The sequence below is a fragment of the Schistocerca cancellata genome, chromosome 2, assembly GCF_023864275.1.
Source record: "Schistocerca cancellata isolate TAMUIC-IGC-003103 chromosome 2, iqSchCanc2.1, whole genome shotgun sequence".
Classification (NCBI taxonomy): Eukaryota; Metazoa; Arthropoda; class Insecta; order Orthoptera; family Acrididae; genus Schistocerca; species Schistocerca cancellata.
Window position 1 is genome coordinate 447362343 of NC_064627.1, and position 22716 is coordinate 447385058.

General features: G+C 42.5%; 1 protein-coding gene across 1 annotated transcript; it reads right to left on the reverse strand.

Annotated features, from left to right (window-relative positions):
* Positions 1–286: 286 nt before the first annotated feature.
* Positions 287–17524, reverse strand: LOC126161935 (THAP domain-containing protein 1-like). Its single transcript, XM_049918108.1, has 3 exons — positions 17405–17524; positions 17104–17302; positions 287–585 (listed from the first exon to the last, which is right to left on the reverse strand). Exons 1-3 carry the CDS (start codon positions 17479–17481, stop codon positions 346–348), a joined length of 516 nt encoding a protein of 171 aa, XP_049774065.1. The 5' UTR covers positions 17482–17524; the 3' UTR covers positions 287–345.
* Positions 17525–22716: the final 5192 nt, after the last annotated feature.

The following is a 22716-nucleotide window of genomic DNA, read 5'->3' on the forward strand; positions in this document are numbered from 1 at the left end:
TCTATTTGAGTCAACGACTCTCATTGCTTGAGGATTTGGACCAACAGTGAGTTCCTTGATGTACCGCTGTGCCTTTAAAAGAAATCCCTCTACAGCACTAAAATTTGCTGTATTTAATGCCTGCCTGAAACCACTTTGTAAAAGTGTTCTGGAATTGGAGACATCAAAGAGACAGTTGAAAATGCGTATAAATTTTACTGTTGCAGATGCCTGTTCAAAACCTGGGAGTTTCATATCACAACAGTACTGTATGGCATCTGCCACGGAATTGCTAAGCAATGATGCTTGTCTTTCAGTACCTTAATGACAGCACTCAAAGAAGCCACTGTCTTCTTAAGTCATCGCTTAGACAGCTGAAGAGTTAATTTGTTTTTTGTACTGATCAGTTTTTCTTATGAGGTGTTCACACTTCGTCTTCAGTTCATCACTTTCAGAGGATGTCTGACTACGTTCTGGTGGTCCTGCAGTGTACTCAGGAACAAGAGCAGGAACTACTTCATCCTGCACTCTGCTGACGGCAGCCAAAACTGAAGATGGAAAGGAAGAGCTCTCCTTCTGCAATGATGGCTTTCTCTTCTTGTCTCCCTAAATGAAATAAATGGATGGAAAACATTAAGAACTGTTTTCAACAGATGGGTGAAGGTGTTACAGTCTGTCATGAACAGCATGTTACAGCCCACTAATTACGCCTATTCTTAGTCCTTCCCAGAAATATAAATTCTATTTTTCCAGCAACTATTTATCTTGTTCATAAAATACTCATTACTCTAACAAAAACCATTGTTGTGTTCAGCAGACAACTTGAAATGTCTCCCATGTGCGAAGCTACAATTAATACACACTTATTGAAAAAATATAAACTCTGAAAATGTTAAGTATTTCTGCTGGGTGTCTTGTTTAACTATCACACTGTATAGCTATGGCTGCTGTCAGTTAACAAGTTCTCAATACAACTGCTCCAACAGTTAATGATATAAAATTGTGTGTTGGGTCATTCCATGTTAAAGAGACTTTGTGACAAAAAAATTAAAATGACAATATTACAAATATAACCTTAAAAATGCAAAGTTAAAAGTACATATGTTTATTGCAAAATAATCATGAATATGAAAAAAATAAATTTCTAGCTTCAATAAGTGTTTAAAGTGCACTACTCTATGGCACCACAGAGAGGTATGTTTTATGCTATTTCCAGATGAGTATTAGTTGTGTTATCTATGGCTGATTGTTCTATTGTTGCAAAGAATATTGAAGTCAACTTTGTTATAGAGGGAGGAGGAGGAGGATATTAGTGTTTAACATCCCGTCGACAACGAGGTCATTAGAGACGGAGCGCAAGCTCGGGTGAGGGAAGGATGGGGAAGGAAATCGGCCGTGCCCTTTCAAAGGAACCATCCCGGCATTTGCCTGAAGCGATTTAGGGAAATCACGGAAAACCTAAATCAGGATGACCGGAGACGGGATTGAACCGTCGTCCTCCCGAATGCGAGTCCAGTGTGCTAACCACTGCGCCACCTCGCTCGGTGACTTTGTTATAGCTCATAATAATTCGTTTTGTTGAAGTAAGCTAATTGCATTTCTTCATTTTGTTAGTTTTATAATATATATGCAGCTCGTAACACCCGTAACAAAAAAAGATACAAAAGTTTAATTTGTAATCTAGTAAATTTGTTCTGTACAATACCTTTCTGTAAAAGTGAGGTTATGCACATGTTTTACAATATCATACCATTACATGGCATTTTGAAATCTTATTTAACACTCTTAGAGCTGTTACGGGTGTTACTAATTTTTGTTTCGGGTGTTACTTAACACATGCGTAACACCCGTAACTTGAATTGGAAGGTTTAATGCCACCTTCATCTTTAGTAGGCCTAGGCCCTACATTTAAATTATAACCAAAGGGTATTATTATGAATGAAAAAAGTTTTTAACTATGTTTATTACATATGAAAACAGTTTTAAGCATGAAAACTAAAATTTTTATTCCTCTGCATACATTTGTTTAAGCACTACACCTACGTTGTAAAAGTTAGAGCATTAACCTGACTCAACTGACGTTCTCCTAAAAAGTTAATTAAGCCCAAAATTCTTTAGATTACATATAGTTTATGTTTTCCATTCTAACTTTTCCAAGAACAACAATATTGCTTACCTCAGTTTTAAATTTTATGTAGGCCCAGTAAACTGCTTATCGAGGCAAACTCTAGTCATTCATAAGAGCCTATGTTTAACAATTTACTGTGCTGGGCAGTTCAAAAATAAATATACTTTGTCCAATCTATGTTATCTTGAGAGAGACTTTGGATTGACAATTGAGTGGAATTTTTTTGCCAGTCCACATGGTAAAGGAGCCATGGATGGCATTGGAGGTGCACTGAAGAGGAGCGTGTGGACAGCTGTTAGATATAGGAAAGTTATTATTAACAACACAATTGACTTTTATGACTACACTCTGAAGAATTTTTCTAAAATTAGCGTACTATGGGTTGATAAGATAACAGCAGAGCATAACATTCCTATTTTGGATGAAGGGTGGAAAAATTTACAAGCGGTTCCTCAAATCCAGGGCTGCCGTTACTTTTGGCCTTATAACACAACTGATTTGCTGGTTTCAAAAACAGCAGAGTCATTAATGACAAGGGCGTCAGTATTTATTACTTGAGGCCAAAGTTAAAACATTATACGCAAAAAGATGCATAAACTTCTATGAAGTGTGCAGTTCTGATGATTCTGATCAGGAGACTGTTTCACTCTCTGAATCACAAGACAATATTGGAAGTGCTTGTGACTTAAGCCTAACTAATAAAATTGGAAAGTCTGACTTAAAATTTGGGTTATTTGTCTTGGTTGACATTCCAAGTGACAAAAAGAAGCCAACCCTATCCAAAATTCGATACTGTTACTTGGGAATATGACAGGGTATGAAATAAAATGTCGTGTGACGAGGGCCTGCAGTAGACCGTTCGCCTGGTGCAAGTCTTTCGATTTGACGCCACTTCGGTGACTTGCGCGTCGATGGGGATGAAATGATGATCATTACGACAACACAACATCCAGTCCCTGAGTGGAGAAAATCTCCGACCCAGCCGAGAATCGAACCCGGGCCCTTTGGATTGACAGTCTGTCGCGCTGACCACTCAGCTACCGGGGGCGGACATCTGCGAGGGTGAGGTTGGGGCGGACATCTGCGAGGGTGAGGTTGACAAAGAGGAGGATGTGAAAATAATGTCTCTGAAGTCAGTAGGAAAAAGTAAAACACTTTTTAAACTAGATGAAACTGATGTTTGTTTTGTGAAATTCAGTCAAGTACTATCTAAGGTAACAACACCAGAAATCAAACAACAAGGTAACTGTTTGTACTATGACTTCAATTTTGAGTTGGATGTTGCTGAAAAAGATTATTAAATGAAGTTTTTAAACCTATCAATAATAAGAAAACATTTTTGTCATGAATTTATTAGGCCTACAAAATGAGGTAAATGTAAGTAATGTTATCTTGGATTAGTTGTACTATAAAATTGTAACAAAATTTTTTGTGTAATAAATAGCTTTATCCTTCAAATATGCTTTCTTAAGTTCATACTGTTATTCCAAATAAACTACAATACCTCTTCCTCCAAGAATCAAATCTTATGCATCCATGTAATACTCGTAACGCAAAAAAAAAAAAAAAAAAAAAAAATCGCTGGCAGGTCGATAGACACACAAACAAACACAAAATACACACACAAAATTCTAGCTTTCGCAACCAACGGTTGCCTCGTCAGGAAAGAGGGAAGGAGAAGGAAAGACAAAAGGATATGGGTTTCATGGGAGAGGGTAAGGAGTCATTCCAATCCCGGGAGCGGAAAGAGTTACCTTAGGGGGAAAAAAGGACAGGTATACACTCGCACACACACACATATCCATCCACACATGCACAGACACAAGCAGACATTTGTAAAGGCAAAGAGTTTGGGCAGAGATGTCAGTCGGGACGGAAGTACAGAGGCCAAGATGATGTTGAAAGGCAGGTGAGGTATGAGTGGCGGCAGATTGAAATTAGAAATTAGCGGAGATTGAGGCCTGGCGGATAGCGAGAAGAGAGGATATGCTGAAGGGCAAGTTCCCATCTCCGGAGTTCTGACAGGTTGGTGTCAGTGGGAAGTATCCAGATAACCCGGACGGTGTAACACTGTGCCAAGATGTGCTGGCCGTGCACCAAGGCATGTTTAGCCACAGGGTGATCCTCATTACCAACAAACACTGTTTGCCTGTGTCCATTCATGCGAATGGACAGTTTGTTGCTGGTCATTCCCACATAGAACGCTTCACAGTGTAGGCAGGTCAGTTGGTAAATCACGTGGGTGCTTTCACACGTGGCTCTGCCTTTGATCATGTACACCTTCCGGGTTACAGGACTGGAATAGGTGGTGGTGGGAGGGTGCATGGGACAGGTTTTACACTGGGGGCGGTTACAGGGGTAGGAGCCAGAGGGTAGGGAAGGTGGTTTGGGGATTTCATAGGGATGAACTAAGAGGTTACGAAGGTTAGGTGGACGGCGGAAAGACACTCTTGGTGGAGTGGGGAGGATTTCATGAAGGATGGATCTCATTTCAGGGCAGGATTTGAGGAAGTCATATCCCTGCTGGAGAGCCACATTCAGAATCTGATCCAGTCCCGGAAAGTATCCTGTCACAAGTGGGGCACTTTTGGGGTTCTTCTGTGGAAGGTTCCGGGTTTGAGGAGATGAGGAAGTGGCTCTGGTTATTTGCTCCTGTACCAGGTCGAGAGGGTAGTTACGGGATGCAAAAGCTGTTTTCAGGTTGTTGGTGTAATGGTTCAAGGATTCCGGACTGGAGCAGATTCGTTTGCCATGAAGACCTAGGCTGTAGGGAAGGGACCGTTTGATGTGGAATGGGTGGCAGCTGTCATAATGGAGGTACTGTTGATTGTTGGTGGGTTTGATGTGGACGGACTTGTGAAGCTGACCATTGGACAGGTGGAGGTCAACGTCAAGGAAAGTGGCATGGGATTTAGAGTAGGACCAGGTGAATCTGATGGAACCAAAGGAGTTGAGGTTGGAGAGGAAATTCTGGAGTTCTTCTTCACTGTGAGTCCAGATCATGAAAATGTCATCAATAAATCTGTACCAAACTTTGGGTTGGCAGGCCTGGGTAACCAAGAAGGCTTCCTCTAAGCGACCCATGAATAGGTTGGCGTACGAGGGGGCCATCCTGGTACCCATGGCTGTTCCCTTTAATTGTTGGTATGTCTGGCCTTCAAAAGTGAAGAAGTTGTGGGTCAGGATGAAGCTGGCTAAGGTAATGAGGAAAGAGGTTTTAGGTAGGGCGGCAGGTGATCGGCGTGAAAGGAAGTGCTCCATCGCAGCGAGGCCCTGGACATGCGGAATATTTGTGTATAAGGAAGTGGCATCAATGGTTACAAGGATGGTTTCCGGCGGTAACAGACTGGGTAGGGATTCCAGGCGTTCGAGAAAGTGGTTGGTGTCTTTGATGAAGGATGGGAGACTGCATGTAATGGGTTGAAGGTGTTGATCTACGTAGGCAGAGATGCGTTCTGTGGGGGCTTGGTAACCAGCTACAATGGGACGGCCGGGATGAATGGGTTTGTGAATTTTGGGAAGAAGGTAGAAGGTAGGGGTGCGGGGTGTTGGTGGGGTCAGGAGGTTGATGGAGTCAGGTGAAAGGTTTTGTAGGGGGCCTAAGGTTCTGAGGATTCCTTGAAGCTCCGCCTGGACATCAGGAATGGGATTACCATGGCAAACTTTGTAAGTAGTGTTGTCTGAAAGCTGACGCAGTCCCTCAGCCACATACTCCCGACGATCAAGTACCACAGTCGTGGAACCCTTGTCCGCCGGAAGAATTACGATGGATTGGTCAGCCTTCAGATCACGGATAGCCTGGGCTTCAGCAGTGGTGATGTTGGGAGTAGGATTAAGGTTTTTTAAGAAGGATTGAGAGGCAAGGCTGGAAGTCAGAAATTCCTGGAAGGTTAGGAGAGGGTGATTTTGAGGAAGAGGAGGTGGGTCCCGCTGTGACGGAGGACGGAACTGTTCCAGGCATGGTTCAATTTGGATAGTATCTTGGGGAGTTGGATCATTAGGAGTAGGATTAGGATCATTTTTCTTCGTGGCAAAGTGATATTTCCAGCAGAGAGTACGGGTGTAGGACAGTAAATCTTTGACAAGGGCTGTTTGGTTAAATCTGGGAGTGGGGCTGAAGGTGAGGCCTTTGGATAGGACAGAGGTTTCGGATTGGGAGAGAGGTTTGGAGGAGAGGTTAACTACTGAATTGGGGTGTTGTGGTTCCAGATTGTGTTGATTGGAATTTTGAGGTTTTGGAGGGAGTGGAGCTGGAAGTGGGAGATTGAGTAGATGGGAGAGACTGGGTTTGTGTGCAATGAGAGGAGGTTGAGGTTTGCTGGAAAGGTTGTGAAGGGTGAGTGAGTTGCCTTTCCGGAGGTGGGAAACCAGGAGATTGGATAGTTTTTTAAGGTGGAGGGTGGCATGCTGTTCTAATTGGCGGTTGGCCTGTAGGAGGATGCTCTGAACAACCGGTGTGGATGTGGGAGAGGAAAGATTGAGGACTTTTATTAGGGACAGGAGTTGATGGGTGTGTTGATTGGCTGAGTGGATGTGTAAGTGAAGGATTAGGTGGGTGAGGGCAATGGATTGTTCGGTTTGGAACTGGAATAGGGACTGATGGAAAGAAGGGTTGCAGCCAGAGATGGGAACTTTAAGTGTGAGGCCTTGGGGGTGATGCCAAATGTCAGACAAGCCTGAGAAAATAAAATATAGGAGTGTAATCTGGCTAGGGCGAAGGCATGTTTGCGGAGGGAATGTAAATAAAACTTAATGGGGTCGTTGAATTTCTAATTTCAATCTGCCGCCGCTCATACCTCACCTGTCTTTCAACATCATCTTTGCCTCTGTACTTCCGTCCCGACTGACATCTCTGCCCAAACTCTTTGCCTTTACAAATGTCTGCTTGTGTCTGTGTATGTGTGGATGGATATGTGTGTGTGTGCGAGTGTATACCTGTCCTTTTTTCCCCCTAAGGTAAGTCTTTCCGCTCCCGGGATTGGAATGACTCCTTACCCTCTCCCTTAAAACCCATATCCTTTTGTCTTTCCTTCTCCTTCCCTCTTTCCTGACGAGGCAACCGTTGGTTGCGAAAGCTAGAATGTTGCGTGTATGTTTGTGTTTGTTTGTGTGTCTATCGACCTGCCAGCGCTTTTGTGTGGTAAGTCTCATCATCTTTCTTTTTAAATATATTTTTCCCACGTGGAATGTTTCCCTCTGTTATATTCATATCATTAATTTGAACCCAACAATCACGTTTGTTATTGTTATTGTTATTGTCACTGTTACATTTCGTAGTCTTTTCTGTCATCTTATTTCCTCCTTCTGTTTTTGCCAGCAGTTTTACTTTCTATTCACCTTCTCCTTTTTTACCGTAATCCAGTATACAATTTTATCCCGCCGATATATACTCAATAATACGTAATAATACGTAACCCACTTCCAAACCATAACCAAAATTTTTTTTTCTGCTTTCAACACTACCGCTGTTATAAAATCCACCGTTTCCAGTTCACAAACAGTTCCTTTCAGCTATTAAACAACCTTTTCGGCTAGTTTTAATATCTTTTGCTTTATTTCCATTTCCGTTTTTCTCACACCATCGATCATTTTTAGCCGGTTCCCACAGGTTTTAACGTCATTATTTCTTCATCAGACAATTGTTAGCTTCATTTCCATAATCTGCCACCACCAAACCACCCATTTAATACATCCTCACGTAGTTTTTTCGAAATTTTCCCGTATTTCTCCACCCTTTAACGTGTTTTGGCGGCAACACAACCACCTAACCTTTATGCACATCATTATCTACCACCACAGGATCAACATAGCCCAGCTCTAACCAACCCTTTTTCGCCTTTTTTCACACCAGATCTCCATTTGCTTTCTAGTTTTACCTTTATCTCTCCCCATATATTTTTATATTTATTTTCATTTTCATTTCAGCCTCGTGTTCCACTTTCCACCTTCTAGTACCATGTCACCCTCACAACAGCTCCACAACGACCCCATTAAGTTTTATTTACATTCCCTCCGCAAACATGCCTTCGCCCTAGCCAGATTACACTCCCATATTTTATTTTCTCAGGCTTGTCTGACATTTGGCATCACCCCCAAAGGCCTCACACTTAAAGTTCCCATCTCTGGCTGCAACCCTTCTTTCCATCAGTCCCTATACCAGTTCCAAACCGAACAATCCATTGCCCTCACCCACCTAATCCTTCACTTACACATCCACTCAGCCAATCAACACACCCATCAACTCCTGTCCCTAATAAAATTCCTCAATCTCTCCTCTCCCACATCCACACCGGTTGTTCAGAGCATCCTCCTACAGGCCAACCGCCAATTAGAACAGCATGCCACCCTCCACCTTAAAAAACTATCCAATCTCCTGGTTTCCCACCTCCGGAAAGGCAACTCACTCACCCTTCACAACCTTTCCAGCAAACCTCAACCTCCTCTCATTGCACACAAACCCAGTCTCTCCCATCTACTCAATCTCCCACTTCCAGCTCCACTCCCTCCAAAACCTCAAAATTCCAATCAACACAATCTGGAACCACAACACCCCAATTCAGTAGTTAACCTCTCCTCCAAACCTCTCTCCCAATCCGAAACCTCTGTCCTATCCAAAGGCCTCACCTTCAGCCCCACTCCCAGATTTAACCAAACAGCCCTTGTCAAAGATTTACTGTCCTACACCCGTACTCTCTGCTGGAAATATCACTTTGCCACGAAGAAAAATGATCCTAATCCTACTCCTAATGATCCAACTCCCCAAGATACTATCCAAATTGAACCATGCCTGGAACAGTTCCGTCCTCCGTCACAGCGTGACCCACCTCCTCTTCCTCAAAATCACCCTCTCCTAACCTTCCAGGAATTTCTGACTTTCAGCCTTGCCTCTCAATCCTTCTTAAAAAACCTTAATCCTACTCCCAACATCACCACTGCTGAAGCCCAGGCTATCCGTGATCTGAAGGCTGACCAATACATCGTAATTCTTCCGGCGGACAAGGGTTCCACGACTGTGGTACTTGATCGTCGGGAGTATGTGGCTGAGGGACTGCGTCAGCTTTCAGACAACACTACTTACAAAGTTTGCCATGGTAATCCCATTCCTGATGTCCAGGCGGAGCTTCAAGGAATCCTCAGAACCTTAGGCCCCCTACAAAACCTTTCACCTGACTCCATCAACCTCCTGACCCCACCAACACCCCGCACCCCTACCTTCTACCTTCTTCCCAAAATTCACAAACCCAATCATCCCGGCCGTCCCATTGTAGCTGGTTACCAAGCCCCCACAGAACGCATCTCTGCCTACGTAGATCAACACCTTCAACCCATTACATGCAGTCTCCCATCCTTCATCAAAGACACCAACCACTTTCTCGAACGCCTGGAATCCCTACCCAGTCTGTTACCCCCGGAAACCATCCTTGTAACCATTGATGCCACTTCCTTATACACAAATATTCCGCATGTCCAGGGCCTCGCTGCGATGGAGCACTTCCTTTCACGCCGATCACCTGCCGCCCTACCTAAAACCTCTTTCCTCATTACCTTCATCCTGACCCACAACTTCTTCACTTTTGAAGGCCAGACATACCAACAATTAAAGGGAACAGCCATGGGTACCAGGATGGCCCTCTCGTACGCCAACCTATTCATGGGTCGCTTAGAGGAAGCCTTCTTGGTTACCCAGGCCTGCCAACCCAAAGTTTGGTACAGATTTATTGATGACATTTTCATGATCTGGACTCACAGTGAAGAAGAACTCCAGAATTTCCTCTCCAACCTCAACTCCTTTGGTTCCATCAGATTCACCTGGTCCTACTCTAAATCCCATGCCACTTTCCTTGACGTTGACCTCCACCTGTCCAATGGCCAGCTTCACACGTCCGTCCACATCAAACCCACCAACAAGCAACAGTACCTCCATTATGACAGCTGCCACCCATTCCACATCAAACGGTCCCTTCCCTACAGCCTAGGTCTTCGTGGCAAACGAATCTGCTCCAGTCCGGAATCCTTGAACCATTACACCAACAACCTGAAAACAGCTTTTGCATCCCGTAACTACCCTCCCGACCTGGTACAGAAGCAAATAACCAGAGCCACTTCCTCATCTCCTCAAACCCGGAACCTTCCACAGAAGAACCCCAAAAGTGCCCCACTTGTGACAGGATACTTTCCGGGACTGGATCAGATTCTGAATGTGGCTCTCCAGCAGGGATATGACTTCCTCAAATCCTGCCCTGAAATGAGATCCATCCTTCATGAAATCCTCCCCACTCCACCAAGAGTGTCTTTCCGCCGTCCACCTAACCTTCGTAACCTCTTAGTTCATCCCTATGAAATCCCCAAACCACCTTCCCTACCCTCTGGCTCCTACCCCTGTAACCGCCCCCGGTGTAAAACCTGTCCCATGCACCCTCCCACCACCACCTATTCCAGTCCTGTAACCCGGAAGGTGTACACGATCAAAGGCAGAGCCACGTGTGAAAGCACCCACGTGATTTACCAACTGACCTGCCTACACTGTGAAGCGTTCTATGTGGGAATGACCAGCAACAAACTGTCCATTCGCATGAATGGACACAGGCAGGCAGTGTTTGTTGGTAATGAGGATCACCCTGTGGCTAAACATGCCTTGGTGCACGGCCAGCACATCTTGGCACAGTGTTACACCGTCCGGGTTATCTGGATACTTCCCACTAACACCAACCTGTCAGAACTCCGGAGATGGGAACTTGCCCTTCAGCATATCCTCTCTTCTCGCTATCCGCCAGGCCTCAATCTCCGCTAATTTCTAATTTCAATCTGCCGCCACTCATACCTCACCTGTCTTTCAACATCATCTTTGCCTCTGTACTTCCGTCCCGACTGACATCTCTGCCCAAACTCTTTGCCTTTACAAATGTCTGCTTGTGTCTGTGTATGTGTGGATGGATTTGTGTGTGTGTGCGAGTGTATACCTGCCCTTTTATCCCCCTAAGGTAAGTCTTTCCGCTCCCGGGATTGGAATGACTCCTTACCCTCTCCCTTAAAACCCATATCCTTTTGTCTTTCCTTCTCCTTCCCTCTTTCCTGACGAGGCAACCGTTGGTTGCGAAAGCTAGAATTTTGTGTGTATGTTTGTGTTTGTTTGTGTGTCTATCGACCTGCCAGCGCTTTTGTGTGGTAAGTCTCATCATCTTTCTTTTTAAATATATTTTTCCCACATGGAATGTTTCCCTCTGTTATATTCATATCATTAATTTGAACCCAACAATCACGTTTGTTATTGTTATTGTTATTGTCACTGTTACATTTTGTAGTCTTTTCTGTCATCTTATTTCCTCCTTCTGTTTTTGCCAGCAGTTTTACTTTCTATTCACCTTCTCCTTTTTTACCGTAATCCAGTATACAATTTTATCCCGCCGATATATACTCAATAATACGTAATAATACGTAACCCACTTCCAAACCATAACCAAAATTTTTTTTTTCCGCTTTCAACACTACCGCTGTTATAAAATCCACCGTTTCCAGTTCACAAACAGTTCCTTTCAGCTATTAAACAACCTTTTCGGCTAGTTTTAATATCTTTTGCTTTATTTCCATTTCCGTTTTTCTCACATCATCGATCATTTTTAGCCGGTTCCCACAGGTTTTAACGTCATTATTTCTTCATCAGACAATTGTTAGCTTCATTTCCATAATCTGCCACCACCAAACCACCCTTTTAATACATCCTCACGTAGTTTTTTCGAAATTTTCCCGTATTTCTCCACCCTTTAACGTGTTTTGGCGGCAACACAACCACCTAACCTTTATGCACATCATTATCTACCACCACAGGATCAACATAGCCCAGCTCTAACCAACCCTTTTTCGCCTTTTTTCACACCAGATCTCCATTTGCTTTCTAGTTTTACTTTTATCTCTCCCCATATATTAGGCAACTCACTCACCCTTCACAACCTTTCCAGCAAACCTCAACCTCCTCTCATTGCACACAAACCCAGTCTCTCCCATCTACTCAATCTCCTACTTCCAGCTCCACTCCCTCCAAAACCTCAAAATTCCAATCAACACAATCTGGAACCACAACACCCCAATTCAGTAGTTAACCTCTCCTCCAAACCTCTCTCCCAATCCGAAACCTCTGTCCTATTCAAAGGCCTCACCTTCAGCCCCACTCCCAGATTTAACCAAACAGCCCTTGTCAAAGATTTACTGTCCTACACCCGTACTCTCTGCTGGAAATATCACTTTGCCACGAAGAAAAATGATCCTAATCCTACTCCTAATGATCCAACTCCCCAAGATACTATCCAAATTGAACCATGCCTAGTACAGTTCCGTCCTCCGTCACAGCGGGACCCACCTCCTCTTCCTCAAAATCACCCTCTCCTAACCTTCCAGGAATTTCTGACTTCCAGCCTTGCCTCTCAATCCTTCTTAAAAAACCTTAATCCTACTCCCAACATCACCACTGCTGAAGCCCAGGCTATCCGTGATCTGAAGGCTGACCAATCCATCGTAATTCTTCCGGCGGACAAGGGTTCCACGACTGTGGTACTTGATCGTCGGGAGTATGTGGCTGAGGGACTGCGTCAGCTTTCAGACAACACTACTTACAAAGTTTGCCATGGTAATCCCATTCCTGATGTCCAGGCGGAGCTTCAAGGAATCCTCAGAACCTTAGGCCCCCTACAAAACCTTTCACCTGACTCCATCAACCTCCTGACCCCACCAACACCCCGCACCCCTACCTTCTACCTTCTTCCCAAAATTCACAAACCCAATCATCCCGGCCGTCCCATTGTAGCTGGTTACCAAGCCCCCACAGAACGCATCTCTGCCTACGTAGATCAACACCTTCAACCCATTACATGCAGTCTCCCATCCTTCATCAAAGACATCAACGACTTTCTCGAACGCCTGGAATCCCTACCCAGTCTGTTACCCCCGGAAACCATCTTTGTAACCATTGATGCCACTTCCTTATACACAAATATTCCGCATGTCCAGGGCCTCGCTGCGATGGAGCACTTCCTTTCACGCCGATCACCTGCCGCCCTACCTAAAACCTCTTTCCTCATTACCTTCATCCTGACCCACAACTTCTTCACTTTTGAAGGCCAGACATACCAACAATTAAAGGGAACAGCCATGGGTACCAGGATGGCCCTCTCGTACGCCAACCTATTCATGGGTCGCTTAGAGGAAGCCTTCTTGGTTACCCAGGCCTGCCAACCCAAAGTTTGGTACAGATTTATTGATGACATTTTCATGATCTGGACTCACAGTGAAGAAGAACTCCAGAATTTCCTCTCCAACCTCAACTCCTTTGGTTCCATCAGATTCACCTGGTCCTACTCTAAATCCCATGCCACTTTCCTTGACGTTGACCTCCACCTGTCCAATGGCCAGCTTCACACGTCCGTCCACATCAAACCCACCAACAAGCAACAGTACCTCCATTATGACAGCTGCCACCCATTCCACATCAAACGGTCCCTTCCCTACAGCCTAGGTCTTCGTGGCAAACGAATCTGCTCCAGTCCGGAATCCTTGAACCATTACACCAACAACCTGAAAACAGCTTTTGCATCCCGTAACTACCCTCCCGACCTGGTACAGAAGCAAATAACCAGAGCCACTTCCTCATCTCCTCAAACCCGGAACCTTCCACAGAAGAACCCCAAAAGTGCCCCACTTGTGACAGGATACTTTCCGGGACTGGATCAGATTCTGAATGTGGCTCTCCAGCAGGGATATGACTTCCTCAAATCCTGCCCTGAAATGAGATCCATCCTTCATGAAATCCTCCCCACTCCACCAAGAGTGTCTTTCCGCCATCCACCTAACCTTCGTAACCTCTTAGTTCATCCCTATGAAATCCCCAAACCACCTTCCCTACCCTCTGGCTCCTACCCCTGTAACCGCCCCCGGTGTAAAACCTGTCCCATACACCCTCCCACCACCACCTATTCCAGTCCTGTAACCCGGAAGGTGTACACGACCAAAGGCAGAGCCACGTGTGAAAGCACCCACGTGATTTACCAACTGACCTGCCTACACTGTGAAGCGTTCTATGTGGGAATGACCAGCAACAAACTGTCCATTCGCATGAATGGACACAGGCAGACAGTGTTTGTTGGTAATGAGGATCACCCTGTGGCTAAACATGCCTTGGTGCACGGCCAGCACATCTTGGCACAGTGTTACACCGTCTGGGTTATCTGGATACTTCCCACTAACACCAACCAGTCAGAACTCCGGAGATGGGAACTTGCCCTTCAGCATATCCTCTCTTCTCGCTATCCGCCAGGCCTCAATCTCCGCTAATTTCTAATTTCAATCTGCCGCCACTCATACCTCACCTGCCTTTCAACATCATCTTGGCCTCTGTACTTCCGTCCCGACTGACATCTCTGCCCAAACTCTTTGCCTTTACAAATGTCTGCTTGTGTCTGTGTATGTGTGGATGGATATGTGTGTGTGTGCGAGTGTATACCTGTCCTTTTTTCCCCCTAAGGTAAGTCTTTCCGCTCCCGGGATTGGAATGACTCCTTACCCTCTCCCTTAAAACCCATATCCTTTTGTCTTTCCTTCTCCTTCCCTCTTTCCTGACGAGGCAACCGTTGGTTGCGAAAGCTAGAATTTTGTGTGTATGTTTGTGTTTGTTTGTGTGTCTATCGACCTGCCAGCGCTTTTGTGTGGTAAGTCTCATCATCTTTCTTTTTAAATATATTTTTCCCACGTGGAATGTTTCCCTCTGTTATATTCATATATATATATATATATACACACACACGCCCAGTTATGATGTAAAAAAAAATAAAAATTTATATATAAATATATATATGTACACACACACACACCCAGTTATGATGTAAAAAAAAATAAAAATTTATATTTCAAAATAAAATTTGGGGCAATACCTCTTAACAGTTGTTTTAAAAGAATAAAAGTTTCAGCAAGTTTGCAGAAATTAGAGAATTCCTTAACTCCTAACAGGGGCCAGGTCTACTTTTGGTAACACCCGTAACACTACTTTTTTATTAATAACCAGAAGAACAATAAAACAATTCCAGTATCAACATTTCTAACATGAAATATAATGTAAGCCTTAGTTTTCAATATTAAATTCAATAAATATTTTTCCTTACATTATTTTTCCAGATTTTAAGGTGTGTACATGTAACACCCATAACTATGGAATTGCCCTGTTATATCTAATTTTGCATTAGTTGTTGCTGCATATTCAATGTTCCACAGTAGTGGATAATATTAACAAGAAGGTAGTGCCATAGCTTTTTAATGAATAATGATATCTTTCAATGGAGAATGTCAATGAATAGTGCATCAAACAAAAGAAATGTTTATTCGCTGTGCTTAACCCAAATACAGAGTTATATTTAACACAGCCCAAGTGTTAATTTCTGTGCCTTCACTAAATAATTCAAACTCGTTAGCTTCAGTAGTCTCATAATCTAAACAGTGAACCTGAATTTTCTTCTCAAATATTCTCTTGTGTGCGGAGGCTGATGCTCATCAAAAAGGAGTTTCATAAATTTGTTTCTACATGACAATGTGGAGAGTCAGATTATCTCTTTATAACATACTGTGTAGCTGCTGAAACACTTCAGTGTTCCAGCACCTCCCCTCTTAAATTCTATATACAGCATGGAATCATTCCTAGGCAAAAGCTATGTGTAAGGACCTAATGAGGTGGAAAGTGAAATTAATGTATTCAAATGACCTGAAGGAATCCTCCCAAAATCAACATGTATAAGTAAAACTAGAGCTGTATCAATTACTCCTAAATCATAACTGCCATTAACTAGTAAAGACAGTGCTATAAAAATGTTGTACAACACAGTAGACCAGGCAAAGTGAGATGTTCACAAACTACTGCCTTAAATATTCACATAACTGATAATATTTCCTTCACATGTATATTCAATTACTTTCGGAGTTAGAGCTAAATAATAGCAACTGAAAACTAAGTTAGCTATACCCTCCCTCCAAAGCCCCATAATTACATCTTGTTTGGGGTCAACAGAAACATCCGATTTCACGCGTCGGCTTTGACCCGTGACGTAAGGGTGTTGTGGTGTGTGACGTCATTACGGCGCGGAGTTTGGTTTGTGAGTGTGGCGTGTTTGTAGATGTTGCCTCATTGACGTTACCTGATTAGGAGTTTTAGGGCCTGTAATATATAGTTTACCTTTTTACTGTACTTTTTGTTTTAACGTCGTCTATGAGGCTTTTATCAGTTTGCCATTACATTGTTCAATCTTTATGGTCTATATGTTTTGTCGCTACTCGTTATGTCTAATGAATCAATATTGTTTTTTTCTTTTTTTTATTTGTTTCTTTTTTTTTATCTTTTGATTGACCTAGACATTGATCTGTAGCGTAGCCCTGAATACGAGGTTAGGTTGGGAGTTTTTTTTGACGGGGGGGGGGGGGGGGGGTCAGGGGGGGCGCAGCCCCCCCCTTCCTGGCCTTGAGTACCACTTGTTTATTATTATCTTTGTTTGCTATCAATGTTAGCAGATTGTTCTTGTGAAACCTTTGTGTGTGTTGTTTTTGTATGTGTTTTCGTCTTTGTGATACGTATGCAACGTTTTTATATCCGCCATATTGGAATTGTCGTTTATGGTCGTTTCCGCCATATTTGTGACGTCATGGGTCAAAGCCGACGGGTTGGATCGGACGCTTCCGTATTTCCCTTGTTTGTAATACATACTGGAACATTTCAGTTATGTTACACTCCTGGGAAACACTGTTCATTACCACCAATATTTACTGAAATATGGTACATAGAATGGCAAATCGACACAGTGTCCTGTTTAGGCCTATACTTTACGCCAGTTAATGTAGCGTTCGCTTTTAATTTGGTACATAATGAAGACAAAGTGAGTTACTCAACACTTCGATTATCGACGATACGTACGTATTATACTGAAACATGAACTTGAAGACTAAGAATTTAATTCTTTGAATTAACATACCTTTTGCAAATGTTTTGGGTGTGTAGGGAAAACTGATGGTACAGCATTTTCACGCAGCATTACTGTTGAAAGGGAAGTTCGGTCTATGTCCTCTTCTCGAAAATGCTCAGAACATATAGTGCTCCATTTAGATGCACGCCAATTCTTCCTCCTCACGGCATTCTCCCACAGAGCTTTCCGACTTTCATTTTTAGGAAATCTAAAATCATACAGGAGAAAAATACGCTATAGTACAAGTACAGATGTGGCACACATTCGTTCACAATGAAGTTGTAAAATCACACTTAACAAGACAATTTACACATGAAATGTTATTCCCTTCGATTTCGCATCACAATCAAAACGATTCGTACATCCGAACACCACACAAGTCACCATAATAGCGCAAAATCCTTCCACAAGGGAGCGACAAGCCTATGCACAGAAGCCTACAGCAGCAATGTTTTGGTCAGATTGAGATGGCTACCCTCGGCTTCACATAACTTCGCAGCTGTGACGTCACGGCGTCTCCCTCTATTTTACAAGGTCTTTGCTCTATTCTATTAGGCCTCCATACCTCTGACAGCGCTGCTCATTGGCTGCAAGCAGGGTATCTTTGCGGAATTAGACAATGTTTTGTTTTCCAACGTTGCATGGCTTTATCTCTGTGACAAGTGACTGTTCATATCGGTAAATATAAGCGCTGTACCGTGTGTGTTGACTAGTGATGGGCTAAACTGCGATTTTCCGATATCAGTGATTTCTGTGAATGCTACTTTTCAGTATCTGTTATTCTTAACTGTGATTTGTCGCAGTTAAGAGTCGCATTTGAGGAACATAGGTCGTGTATCCCACCGCCACTGCTACTTCTGCGATTTCTGTGACATCTGCTACTTCTGCGATTTCTGTGATTTCTGCGACTTACCACTGTATGAAAAAGTTACATCTGTCAACACAGAAAATTGCATCTCAACAAACCTGTCATTGGCAAGTATGTTTTACGTTTTTTCTTCCGTTGGCTTTAATTTTGTATTAAAGAAACAACTGTGAAAATATTAATAGTGTAATTAATATGTAAGTAGCCGTAGAGTACCGTAATAGTTCGTATTTAGAAAATGAATTCTAACATATTGTTATGTTCACAGGTACCTGAACTACATTTCAGTCACTCAGTAAAGTGATGACTCAAAATATCATTGTCAACAGATCTGAAGAAATTGCCACTGCGTCTTTAGACCGTTTTCGTCAGACGAGAGGTTAGTTTCTAAGCGTTTCGATGGACTTAATTACTTCAGTGAGATCGTTCTTGCAAATGTGATATTCATTATAGCAAATATTAGCAATCTACTCTGTCAATTATATTGCTAGTAATCAATGACAGCAAAAATTGTTTAATAATCCAAGTGTTTTTGCAGACACAGTTCTGACTCTGATTACTGGTTGCTGTACGTATCTATCCACATCAAGGCTGTTTTTGAGAGAGACTCGTGAAGATTCAAGACAGCTCTTAGAGGATTTGCAGTTTAAAAGTGAAATAATTGTGAAATAAGTGTGTGAATGATTAAACTGTGTTTTATTGAAGTTGTTGTGCGATTTTAAAGGAATAATAAATGTCAAATACAGTGAGTGAATAATAAAAATATCATTTTCCACATGTTTAAGCCGTCCTATACCCATAATTTTCCGCCACTTACTTATTGGTAAACACTTGTTGGAGAGTGACATGCCACCCCCCCCCCCCTTTCTCCACAATCTTGGTGTGACACTGACCTGTAACATATCCCGAAGTGTACAATATGCATTTTGAGGCTGTTGATATGAAAGTGGGAAGTACATATCTTCCAGTTAAATCAGGAATAGCTTAAGTGCATTACTTGAAAGTAACACAGGAAAAGCTTAATTTTGTAGGTGGTAGTAGTGTCGGCAAAAAGTTCTTGTGTGTGAAGTTGTCATGTAGAACACCAGGTGTAAAACTTTTCTCCCGAGTCTTGAACTGTGTCAGAACAAAAGTGAGGCATTCATATGACTGTTTTCATTTCTCTACACTTATACAGATGTCTGAGTTCTGCTGTGTTAACATTGCAAAGTCCTGTAGGCATGTGGAGTATTAACCAAAACTGTCATATTGGAAGCAGAATCAAACACATTTGTTACGTTACTTGATATTTTCAGGAGAAAAAGGCAATGTTGCTTCTTATTAATATAATACATTCAGAGTCACAGCAGTATTTGACCAACCATAACTGATTCTGAATGTGCATGTCGTCATATAATATGAACGGCTTATTTCAATAGTGGTACAAGTCCATTACCTCCACTTTTCTGTCTATAATGCTTCTGAAATTAGTGATCCAAACAAACATAAATAAAGGTTCATCTCTAGCAAGAAGCCATATGCTTGAATATTTCTGGTATCTCAAGTGCAGATTTGTCAGCGCTCATTTAACTTTACGACTCTGTATCTCAAAATGAACAAAAATGGACTTGTACCACTATTGAAATAAGCCCTTCATATGCACACACAGCACATCGATCTCGTGAGGCACAAGGCTCTCATAACGAAGTACGTACGTCGGTCAACAGATGACACTAGGAAAAGTATGTTAACTGCGCTTTTTAGTTGCTACTTGCGACTCTTAGTTGCGATTTGTCACAGAAATCGCAGTTTGACTCGGTAGCGAATAGCGTAGTATGAACTTTGCTCAACAGAAGGCAGTGCTAACTGCGCTTTTTAGTTGCTACTTGCGACTCTTAATTGCGACTTGTCACGGTAATCGCAGTTGGACTCAATAGTGTATCGCAGAGATGGGCGTAGTACGAACTTTGACCCACAGATGGCACCATTAACCGCGCTTTCTAGTTGCTACTTGTGATTCTTAGTTGCGACTTGTCACGGAAATCGCAGTTGGACTCCATTGCGTACCGCGGAGATGGACGTAGTACGAATTTGGCCAACAGATGCCACTGTTAACCGCGCTTTTTAGTTGCTACTTGCGACTCTTAGTTGCGACTTTTCACTGAAATCGCAGAAAGCAGTGCTAAATTCGACCAATAGATGGCTCACGTATTTGAATATGAAATAGTACTTGCGACAGTTAATTGTGACTGAAATCGCAGTTAGATTCAGTAAAGTTGCTACTGTGATATCTGTGACTTCTCAGTCACTGTGATTTCTAACAGATACGCGATTTCCTGCCCACCACTAGTGTTGACTAAGACTTGTAGAGTTAGCTTTGTGTTGTTTAGCTGTTCAATTTTGCGTATTTGACGAATTTTGCTCATACTTGTTTTACGTATTTGGTTTGTGGCTATCAGTATGCCCCGTTACATCAATCGAATGTTTAAAAAAAGGCACAATGAGTGGAAGGGGAAATCTTTTGTTGTTTCGAAGGGAGATGCTGCTCAGACTGCTTTATTGACTACTCCAAATGAATGTGGTAGAACTTCTTCCAGCAAGAAACTTTGTGACAGCAAAGAAAAATTTGAAAACTATGAAAGTGACAGTAACGATGTGATTGAAATAATTAACATTTCCTTGCTCTCTAATATTTTGAAACATAACGTATTATGCCAAGTTTGCAAAGAAAGAGGACTGAAATTGAAAATAACTTCACACATTGGTTTGCCATGTAGAATGTATTTGAAGTGTAACAAATGTGCTGCAGAAGTTGCGTTTTCCAATTCTAACAGTATTCCTCGTAATGGTAATAGTGGAAAAAAGATGTATGATATAAATGTTAGACTAGTGTATGGCTTGCGTTGCACTGGCAAGGGCAGTGCTGCAGGGACAATGTTATGTGGAATTATGAACTTGCCAAAACCACCAACCAAGTTAGGATTTTATAATGAATTGGTGGGATCTTCTGCTGAAGATATTGCTCAAGCAAAAATGAAGAAAGTAGTTGAAGAAGCTGTGACAGATAAAGGGAATTGTAGAGATTTAACTGTTGCTTTAGATGGATCATGGCAATGCAGAGGTCGTAAATCTCTAAATGGAGTTGTGACAGCTACCAGTGGAGATAGTTGCAAAGTAATTGATGTTGATATTCTCTCCAAACATTGAAGATGTAAGTGCAATACCAAGTACAAACTCAGTGAAAGTTGTGAAGCAATTTTTTCCAGATCACAGGAGTGGTATAATGTACGATACACTAACTATCTAGGAGATGGTGATTCTAAGGGATATAAAGTTGTAGAGGAACTCAAACCTTATGGCAATGAAATTCCACACTCCAATCTGTAGAATACATTTTGTTTCTCCTGATAATGGCATCCTCCTGAGTAGTCCCTGCTTGGAGATCTGAATAGGGGACTATTTTACCTCTGGAATATTTTACCTAAGAGGACACTATCATCGTTTAACTGCACAGAAAAGCTGCATGCCCCGGGAAAAATTGCGGCTGTAATTTCCCCTTGCTTTCAGCCGTTCGCAGTAGCAGCACAGCAAGGCCATTTTGGTTAATGTTGCAAGGCCAGATCAGTCAATCATCCAGATTGTTGCCCCCTGCAACTACTGAAAAGGCTGCTGCACCTCTTCAGGAACCACACGTTTGTCTAGCCTCTCAATAGATACCCCTCTGTTGTGATTGCACCTACAGGACGGCTATCTGTATCGCTGAGGCACGCAAGCCTCCCCACCAACGGCAAGGTCCATGGTTCATGTTGCTACTACATGAAATAGACATTGTTTACTTCAGATGATGTGTAACTTAAGAACCCTTGATGTGTTTAATTGCCATAAATATTTTTGTATACATATTTTAAAGAGAAAAATGGGAGTTGGGAGTTTGTGAAGCAGTGACTACCATATGTGCAGGTTTGCCCCTTGTTCGGTAGCATCGAACATACGTCATATGTCATTACTTACCAGACTTCTACCGCATATACTTTGAATCGTTTATTCATATCACTTGTACATATAATATTTCTTACAACTAAATTTTATTCACTTGAGGTGCGGTCCGTTAACACTTTCGCTGCGGCATCGGTCCAGGCGTGCAACTCTACATTGCGGCCCGGCAACCACTTGCGAGTGCGAGCCGGTAACACTCTGAAAAAGAAGGGACCGCTCGGAGCCGACGCTCATAAGCACACCTGAGCTACAGGCTGATGTCAAGACCTTGAAAGATCTGTAGGATCATGTTCTATACTGACTTAATGATGGCACCTTAAATGCATTACATCAAATAAGCTTCGACTGTATTGTAGTCATGTTTTAAAGTCCGTTAGCTGTCTGACACTTATAGGGGTTACAGGCGTCATTCAAATGTTCGTGATTTGTTGATAATGTAACAAAAAATACAATTCAAACAAGCAACAAGTCCACTGCATTCAGGAAAAATTTGGATTCCAAAACGCAAATACTTAAGAAGGAAAAAGGAAACTGGATTCATTTGAAATTATATTTACTTTAAATGAGCATTTTTAAGATTGACTCTGATAGAGGTCGTCAATTTAGTAGCATGTTTGCTCGTCCCACATCACTTCAGTTTCGGTGCTTTAAAACAGTTTTAAATTTAGCACAACAAATTCTTTCACAAAAAACTGAAGTGAACGCTTTACAACACAATAAGAAATAAGTCAACTTAACTCAAAAGAAAACCTCATTTTCTGAGTACTCGTGAAAAAAAGTTC